Genomic DNA, 10175 nt, shown 5'->3' on the forward strand with positions numbered 1-10175 from the left:
TCTTGGCATGTCTTTGTGGGAAGATGTTCTTGACAATTTACAGCACATGCTGCTCTGCTTTGTTATCACACTTTGTACAGCCATGTTCGTTATCACATGGCTAACACTAGTGTGTAATAGGCCAAACATTAGGATGCTAATTTCTGATCCTCATATGCTTTTGGCATCTTAAACTGATGTTACTCTAACTCTATGCCAACCATATGATTGGTTCAGCACCACATTACTATCATTGTCATTGGCCTTTCATGTTGTGTCTAAAAACATGGATGGAATGAGATCTATTAACTTTATATTGACCATGCCTTATATTGCTGTCAATTAAAGTTTTTGCATGATAAATATTTTTATTATTTAATTGTACAGTTCTACTTCTCATTTACAAGATCTGCATAAAATAACTGGGTAGGAACACAATGTGATGCATGTTTGTAGTCCATCTTTTACACATAGTAGTTATAACATGTCAGATATCTGGCATCACGTTGTTAAGGAGACTAGTATTGGGTTGATTGGATTCTCAGTGCACCGCTCTTCTTTTTCCAAGTCCATATCTAGTTCTCCTAACAACATTCCTATGTCCTTATGACATGTTTTGTTTTTAAAACATACAGTCGTCTCTGTCCCCTCACCAATTACCAGATTGTCTTTAAAGTTTGATTTTTTTTCCAGGACTTCATGTTCTTCCTAACTGATCTCCTCACTGTGCTGCTTCCTATTGTTAAAACCTTTTGTTGGTTTACCTTGCTGACTGCCCACTTGTGAATGACATCAAGCTAATGATGTAATGTATGAATCAACATTAGGATTTTTGACTTTACCTTGGGGTGCAGAGTCACTCTTCTCTGTGGACACAAAAAGGTACAAAGGGTTCTTATTATAAAAGTGTAGCAGGCAAAGATGCATAAATATCAGAGAACATAATCAATCTGAGAAAACTGAGGATAAAACAAACTGTGTAAAATGGTAAAATAATGATGAAAATATACATTCATCAATAAATACACAAGGAAATGATGTTGAAGGTTCAAAAATATAATAAAACAAGAAACTATGACAACCATGACAAGTAAATTTAGTGGAATTAACAACAAACTGCATGCTGAAAATATTAGCAAATCAAATTTGCATGATTTATTTAAATATTATTCTCTTTAATGTTAAAACTCCTGTATGTCAGATAGCCAACTAGAAAAATCACACCAGCTTTTTCAAAAGCCATCACAGGATATCTATATGAAGTTCATGAGATTATTGTGTGTGTGTCATTTCAGTCTTTCAGAGACATCTCTCTGTCATGTCCCTTCATACTGCCTCTTATAGCTGCATCCGTTGTCAAGGAGGTGGGACTGAAAGCGATTGAAGTCCCCTAGCTTACCTCATTACATCTGAATACTATAACAGACTTTATCTATACATGCGTTCACTAATAGTAAATCATTTTTATTCTTGATCAAAGATATAAAAGTATAAGCCTGATTAATATGATAAATGAGAAATTTGTTTGAGTTAGGAATATTACTCCAATGTTTGGATTTTGTGTGCAAGATCTAGAGTGTGATTAAAGTGGTGGGTGGGTTCTTTTACATTTTGAGAGAAGCCAATTGAGTCTAATAACAGATTAAATGCCATGTTGAGGCTGTCATTTTTAGCATCTACATGGATGTTAAAATCACCCACAATAATTATTTTATCTGAGCTGAGCACTAAATCAGATAAAAAGTCTGAGAAATCAGAGAGAAACTCTGTGTAAGGCCCAGGTGGACGATAGATGATAACAAGTAAGACTGGTTTCTGAGTTTTACAGCTGGGGTGGACGAGGCTAAGCATCAGGCTTTCAAATGAATTAAAAGTCTGTCTGGGTCTTTGGTTAATTAATAAACTAGTGTGAAAAACTCCTGCCACATCGCCCCCTCGGCCTGTGCTTCGAGGTTTCTGGTAGTTAGAATGACTCGGGGGTGTTGATTCATTTAAACTAACATAATCATCCGGCTGCAACCAGGTTTCTGTAAGGCAGAGTAAATCGATTTGTTGATCAATTATTAAGTCATGTACTAACAGAGACTTGGAGGAGAGAGAGACCTAATATTTAATAATCCACATTTCACTGTTTTACTCTTTGATGGAGATGTGGATACTGTATTGCTCTTTCTTTGTGATTTTTTATGTTTATTTTATTTTTTTATTTTTTTATTTTTAACGATTTTTAGTTTGTCTTTTTTTTTTTTTAGTGTTTTTGTCTGTTTAGGAGCTGACACAGTCTCTAAGGGGATGGGGCTTTGGGTGGATAAGAGGAGGGGAGAAGCTGCAGAGAGTCGTGTAAGACTGCAACATTTCTCTGTTTATATTTGCTGCTATTTTTTGTGTTATTACATATTCTTTGGGTTGCAGCATCAGTTTGGCACTTAGGGACGATCGTGGCTCAAGAGTTGGCATTTCATCTTGTAATCGGAAGGTTGCCGGTTCGAGCCCCGGCTCGGACAGTCTCAGTCATTGTGTCCTTGGGAAAGACACTTCACTCGTTGCCTACTGGTCAGTGGCACCAGTGTCTGGCCCCAGGGCAGCTGTGGCTACAATGTAGCTTGCCATCACCAGTGTGTGAATGGGTGGATGACTGATTGTAGTGTAAAGCGCTTTGGGGTCCTTAGGGACTAAGTAAAGCGCTATACAAATACAGGCCATTTACTTAATATGTTGGGCTAATCTGAGCCCTGGATTTAGGGACCACAACAGACTTTTTAAAAGAGTTTGATGATTTGCTATCAGAAAACTTCCAGACAGAAGGGAATGACTCCTTAATGAGACAGAGCTCAGACATGCAATGGGTGTCATCCTACTTTTTAGTTTCTGGCCTCAAACATTTGCTACAACACATAAAAAAGTAATATAATCAGACCATGTGTAACACTAATATAATAGCTGTGTGTAATGAAACCTGTAAGAAGACTTCACGAACAAAATCTACTGGAGTGTTTTATCAAAGACCTTCTCTTTTTTCACCTGAGAAACATTTTGCAGACATTTGACTGCATGTTTTTATGATTTAATTATTTAACATTTTGTTTCCTTGGAAACATCATTCTTTGCATTCAGTCTGATCATGTATTCACATTTTTGAAAAGCAATAATTATTGGAATCATCTAATGATTAAAATGCCACTCACTATTCAAATGTATATAGATTTTCTTCTGTGACTGATGCCAGATGTCCTTTTGTGTGGCAACACAGCGATAGTTGTCGTCCTTTTTCACAGTAGTGCTGACAGTGATGTAGAAGCGATCTCCTATTTTAGAGACCTGTGGTTTCTCAGAAGGAATGATCTGATTGTTACTGTCCCACCACTCGACCGTAGGTCTGGGGGAACCACTTTGAACGTCACACTGAAGCAGTGCCCAATCATCTGTTTGATTAAGAATTGTGACAGAAGGTTGTGCTGCACCTGTGAACACATGATAGACAGATTATTTAAGAACAATGACAGTCAATTATTTTAGCTACTCTGAGTGCACATGTATTTGAGCATAAAGAACAGTTGTTCCACCTTAACTGTACCTAACAGCAGAGTTTTGATAGGTAGAGATTCAATTCGAGAGTTTTTACTCTATACATTATTTGTGACTCCAATTTGTCTAAGCGTTATATAAAAACATGATGAAGTGCCATTAATTAAAATGAATTTAATTTTAACATCAAATAACTACAAATTTAATTTGGATAAATAAATATGTGAACAAATGTAGATGTTACAGAAAATACCAGCATCAAAAACTGCAATTTTGAATATAAAAATAAATTTTAATGCAGACTTTTGGAGGTTACTGTAAACTTGAACCAAGACACTGAGAGGGATGTGATATATGGGCATATATAGGTCATGCGATAGTTTTCTATTTGGATGAACAGCTATGTGCAATTAAGATAATGTCTTGATCTATAACAGATTCACAGTTACTGAACTGATTATGAATGACTCCTAATTAAGTAATCCTTAATATAGCAAGCATACAAAAAATGTTTTTGTTCGGACTGTTTATAAAGATAATCTGCATTTATTTTATATGGTTCTAACCGTAAGATGGTAAAAGTGTCGTTCAGTATTTACCTATCTGTTCATATACACACGAGGACGTAAGGATTAGTGACGTAATCACAAACAGGACTCACCGTTAACTCGGACCTTTAATATGGGCTCTGAAAGGGAAAAAAACACACACATGTTAGAGGTGACTGTGGTCTCATCAACTTAGCAGTTAAATAAAACTAGACAGTTTTTAAAATCCTAAACTAAAAGAGAAGGCACAGTCACTGATTAAATAAATGTCCTGATACCAAGAGGCTAAGTTATTGTCACGAATGTGTTATCACACAGTCAAAGGCAGCAGGCCAAGACAAGGTGTGTCCGAGGATGCTAAAGGCGTGTGCTGCTGAACTTGGGGAGCCGCTACAATGAGTCTTCAATCTCAGTCTGCGACTGGGGAGAGTGCCCGCCCTATGGAAGACATCCTGCATCGTCCCGGTCCCCAAAAGGAACCGGCCCAATGAGCTGAATGACTTCCGACCGGTGGCACTGACGTCACATCTTATGAAGTCTCTAGAGCGGCTCCTTCTCAACCTCCTCCGACCACAGGTACAACATGCTCAGGACCCACTACAGTTCGCATACAAGGCGGATGTTGGAGTGGAGGATGCCATCCTGTACCTCCTACATAGAGCCCACTCACACCTGGACAAGGGAAAAGGCACGGTCAGGATCCTGTTTCTTGACTTTTCCAGTGCCTTTAATACCATCAGGCCCAGTATGCTTCAGGAAAAAAAATCTAAACCACAAAAACTAAACAGGATGCAGGTGGACCCCTGCCTGGTCGCTTGGATCTCCGACTACCTCACTGACAGACCACAGTACGTCAGGCTGAAGGACATCACGTCTGACACTGTGGTCAGCAGCACAGGAGCACCACAGGGAACTGTGCTGTCCCCTCTTCACCCTGTACACCTCTGACTTCTGCTACAACTCTGAATTATGCCATATTCAGAAGTTTGCAGACGACACAGCCATCATGGGGTCTGGGATGATCAGGAAGAGGAGTACAGGAGTCTGGTGAGGAACTTTGTCACATGGAGTCACACAAACCACCTGCAACTCAACACCTCAAAGACCAAGGAACTGGTTGTGGACTTCGGGAGGTCCAGAGCAGGTCCGCTGCCGGTTCAGATAGAGGGAGAGGAGGTGGAGGTGGTCAACAAGTACAAATACCTCAGGCTGTGGGTGGACAACAAACTGGACTGGTCATGCAACACAGAGCACCTGTATAAAAAAGCCCAAAGCCGACTGTACTTCCTCAGGAGGCTGAGGTCTTTTAACATCTGCAGGAAGCTCCTGAGGATGTTTTACCAGTCGGTGGTAGCTGGAGTACTTTTCTATGCTGTAGTGTGCTGGAGGAGCAGCACAGCAAAGAAGGACTCATCCAGGCTGGAGAAACTGATCAGGAAGGCTGGCTCTGTGGTCGGCATGAAGCTGGACACTCTGGTGACAGTGGCAGAGAAAAGGACACTAAAGAAACTGCTGGACATTATGGACAATGCTGGGCATCCTCTGCACACGGCCATAAACAAACAGAAGAGTCTGTTCAGTGACAGGTTGCTTCTCCCCAAGATAAGAACAAACAGACTTAAAAACTCCTTTGTCCCACACGCCATCAAACTGCTAAACTCCTCTCTGCAGGGGAGAGTGAGGGGGAGCAGGGGGACAAAGGAGGGGGGAACAGCTAAGCTGTAGTGCCTTTTCACTGTGCAATACTTTTTGTTAATAACCAATGGTGCAATAGACCTCAATACTTGAAATGTGCAATTCCCCTGTATTCTTATTATACGTCCTATTTATTCTATTTATCCCATTGTATACTCCTTATTTATATAAGTTTCTGTATTTATATATGTGTATATATGGTATTCTGTTCACATTCTGTAACTTCTGTTGGTGCTGTGCTATTTGGAAACCAAATTTCCCAGAGGAACCCACCCGAGGGATGAATAAAGTTCTATCTTATCTATCTCTCTTATCTTAAAAAAACTCTGAACAGTTGTGTGTCTGATATTTTGGGAGAAGTGAACAATTATTTATTTTATTTTATTTACTGAAGACTCCATGGACACCTCAGATTTCTGATAAGTAGACAGGTGCAGGACCAGCATGCACATGGGAAGGTCTCAGTTTTGTTCACTGAATATTAATGCAGGTGTGCTGTAGGAGTGAGGCCCTGCCAGATGTGCATGCTGACCGTTTCATCTGTAAATAATCAGCTGTTTTATAACAGCACTCACCAACAACAAGCTGAATGTGGAATGTTCTGATTTCTGGCTTCAGGTTTGGAAATTTACATAAATAGGTTCCGTTGTCTTCCAGCCTAGTTTTTTTTATTCTTATAGACGCGTTGCCATGCTTTAACTCTTCTGGAAAATGTGAGACTCGATCTTTGAACTCCTCATCTTGACCTAAGAGGCCATTATTGTAATATTTGCCATCATCATACAGGAACACATTCTTTTGTGGAACTGTTCCTTCTTTCTTCCAGTCAAACAGCATTGACTCAATGTTCTCATTGGTGCTGAGGGAGCAGGGTAAAATGACACCATCATCTTCTTTCACCGTCACTCTGGTCACAGGTGTCCCTGAAAGACAAAACATGAATTAAACAGTGATGAGGATAGAAGGAAAAGTCAGATATGAGGTAGGCGCAGCCAATCAGATGAAAGTTCACCCTTGATTTTATCAGTTATGATCATTCTTTTTACCCTTACAAAAATCATAGTTTTTTAGTTTACTTCCTCTTCATATTTCCCTGTTGTCATCACAGTCCCACCTGTAGCCCCACAGTTTGTATGACTGGTTTAAATGGAGGCTGAAGGAGCTGAAGAGCTTGTTTCAGAGAGGATGCGCTCAGAGGCTGCACCAAGGCCCAGACTGAGATAAACAAGGATCAATGTGAACTGTGAATCATGCTAAACTGTTCCAGCAGTGTCCAAGAATAAAACATGGAGCTGGAAATGAGTATAATAGCTCACCTTTACTTCATGTATTACATTTCTGTTTTCAGAAGTCAGAGGGTGAGGTCCATTAAAGAGAACTCTCTCTGAATATTGATTTTTGCTAATATGACTGCATCCACATGAGCTGTTACAGTAATGCTCCTCCATCCTACCAACACACAGCTCCACCTCAGTAACAATCATACTGTGACCAAACTGTATTTATTTTTTCTGTAAACAAAAATATCAGATTATTCATGATTAATTTTCTAATCTGAAAAATTCTGATTCCTCAGCTTTACAACTGTAATAATGATCTATAACAGTCTGTCAGCTGACAACAGCCCTGACACATCTGTGAGCTACCACTTGTTTTTCTCTGCTCTGACTTTCTTTCTTACTGTTTTTGGCTACGATCACAAAGTTCAGTATGAATGTGACCTCTCCATCTTCCTGATTTGTTTTTGGAGTGGATTAATGAAGAAACACTCTTCAGACAACCTGCTGGGATTTACTCTGTACTCATATTGGCAGTTTTTAGCATGTGACTGCAGCATTTGTGTTATCATAACTTCACTTTACAGGCTGAATCATAGTTCTGAATTAAACACCCTTCTGTGATGTGTGCATTTTATTTCATTTGTGTTTTTGTGTCTTTCTTTTGTGATTCCACTTAGAACGGGATGTGTTTTTGTGAGTCTGCTTTTGGTATGTTTTATGAGCATGCAGTACTTTTAAAGAATATTCTGTACAGCATTTCCTACTGTTTTGGATTGCTGCACCAATAATAAACATAGATGTGTATAAATCCAGTATATTTCTCCACTATTTTTGATTAAATATTTTAATCATTTGACAGCCATAAATGCTACGCTTTTCATTCAGGAATGACTGTTTTTGGACAGCACTATGGACAATAACCACAGTCAGAGGTAGGCATTACATCATGAGTGCATATTTTCAGTGATAAGAATGTTTGAGTCCTTTGCAAAAACACACAGTACACAAACATCTGAAATTCATCTTTCAGGCATACATACATAATTTAAAATGCTGCTAAGGACTCTATAAGACACTGATCAGTGTTGCATCATCGAGGTCAGAAGACAAAGAGTGAGGTCCATTACAGAAGACTCTCTGCATATTTATTTCTGCTAATATGACTGCATTCACTTGCTGTGGTTATTTTACACAAACGACAGATCAGTGTCAGGAAGTACAGGAAATATATTTCCCAGTATTCCTCTCTGCCAACGAAACACTCGAGAAAAAAATATTTTAATGAGTGCACTGAGAAGCACAGAGGAAATATTTTAAGAGCTAAAATTCAGTTCATAAATGTGTACTTCATAAAATGTATGCCTTCACACAATATAACAATGACTTAGTGGAACTCTTATAATAGTTCCACTTTACCATGACTCTAGTAATATGAGTATATTGTGCAGATAGAAAATATAGAAAATATCCTTTGATAGTCATTTACTGAAGGAGATGAAAGTTTTCTTGCTTTTGTTTACAGTTATTTTTTAATCACATATCTAAACCATTCAACACAAAGTTACAAAGCTGTTACTCGTTGTTGTTGCTATTCACGGTGCAGCAGTATTTCCTATTTTTTTTTCAAACTCTACTTCTACATTACATTTTGTTCTAGAAGCAGCGCATAGGGAGGTCAGTTGCGTTAAGACATTTAATTGGCCAATCAAGACTCACTATCGAAAGTGCAGAAGTCAGTAGTTGAAGGGCCGGTGGGCAGCGGCGCAGTTGCCAGAAATGCAACTGAAACTTTGCATATACAGGGAGACCAAAGAGTTAAAAAACAAATGAGGGTTTTTAAGGATTCAAAATATTGAAACCAAGAACAATGAAATATTGTAGTTTGCTGCATGACTTAAGAAGGAGATAAGCACACCACGAAGAAGTCCACAATCAGACACACACATGCAGCGCAGTAACAAACACGCGATTCCTTCACATTAAAACTCCTCCAAATGGAATCATAAGTATTTGATCATAAAAAACAAAGAGAATAGTTTCGTTTCATTGTTGAAGATGCTGCACATTAATCTGCCGTCTTATTATTTTACTCTAAAACGCGGCTGCGTTAAAAGCTGATGTCACAGGTGTAGATGCCGCAGTCAGCCACCCAGAGCAGCATTAATGCGCCATCCGCTGCTGTGAAACGTGACTGCGCCTGCACACATGATCAGTAAAAATCAATGAGTTTATTACCGGATTCAGCACCAAACGTCAGTCCGGACAAATTCGGGAAACAGAAGCTCAGAATCAGAAGTGGTAGAAGCTCCATGTCTGCAGAAACCCTCAAACGTTCAGACGTTACAGGATCTCTTTAATAAAACGGAGCTCGGAGCCACTCCTCTCAGCACACTGACGCGCTCCAAAACACTTTGAGTTTCTATTCTCTTAAAGTAGTAAACCATAATTACACTTCCGGTGGCTTTGTGACAGACATACAGAAAGGCTGACGGGAGAAAGATTCATGAAGGACATGACCTGTTTCCTGGGTGCTACATCTGACCTGCAATAATTAGAATGAGGGGGAAAAAAGAAAAGAAAAGAAAAATAAATGCTCATGGCTTCCATTTTGGATTTAAATCAATTTTTAATCTTACACCCATCCTCTTCTGCTTATACTTGTCGGCGTCACAGGGAGGTGTGTGTGTGCGGTGGTGGTGGTTGGGGGGGCGGGAGCTGGAGTACCCAGAGAGAACTCAGGACCTTTTTGCTGTGAGGTTGTGGTGCTAACCACCGTCCCACCGTGCTTAACTTTACTTTTCAATTTTTTTTTTCATTGCATGAAAATAAAATTTGTCAAAAACTGCATTTCCTCTAGTGGAGACAGTTGAGCTGCTTCAGGCATCTAATGCCTCTTGTATTTATGCCCTTTAGAGAGGAGGCCCCAGACTGCAGACTTGCTTAACTGCTTGTTCATTTCAGGTACACTGGGGACTTGAGCCAGTCTTGGCTGTCACAGGGTGAGAGTTGAAGTAAACATGAACGGGTCACCAGTCTATCATAGAATTTGTTGATTAATTGATCATTTTTTTGTATGTGGTCACTTCTGGCTTGAACAATCACTCAAAACAACAACAACAAATAAACGAACATTTAGTTTCAGTGCAAA

General features: G+C 39.4%; 1 protein-coding gene across 1 annotated transcript; it reads right to left on the reverse strand.

Annotated features, from left to right (window-relative positions):
• Positions 1–4607: 4607 nt before the first annotated feature.
• On the reverse strand, positions 4608–9420 carry LOC102078311 (V-set domain-containing T-cell activation inhibitor 1). The gene is made up of 3 exons (XM_025907589.1): positions 9263–9420; positions 6323–6670; positions 4608–4724 (listed from the first exon to the last, which is right to left on the reverse strand). Exons 1-3 carry the CDS (start codon positions 9336–9338, stop codon positions 4609–4611), a joined length of 540 nt encoding a protein of 179 aa, XP_025763374.1. The 5' UTR covers positions 9339–9420; the 3' UTR covers position 4608.
• Between the last annotated feature and the right edge of the window lie 755 nt (positions 9421–10175).

This window comes from Oreochromis niloticus, linkage group LG5, assembly GCF_001858045.2.
Source record: "Oreochromis niloticus isolate F11D_XX linkage group LG5, O_niloticus_UMD_NMBU, whole genome shotgun sequence".
NCBI classification, from domain to species: domain Eukaryota; kingdom Metazoa; phylum Chordata; class Actinopteri; order Cichliformes; family Cichlidae; genus Oreochromis; species Oreochromis niloticus.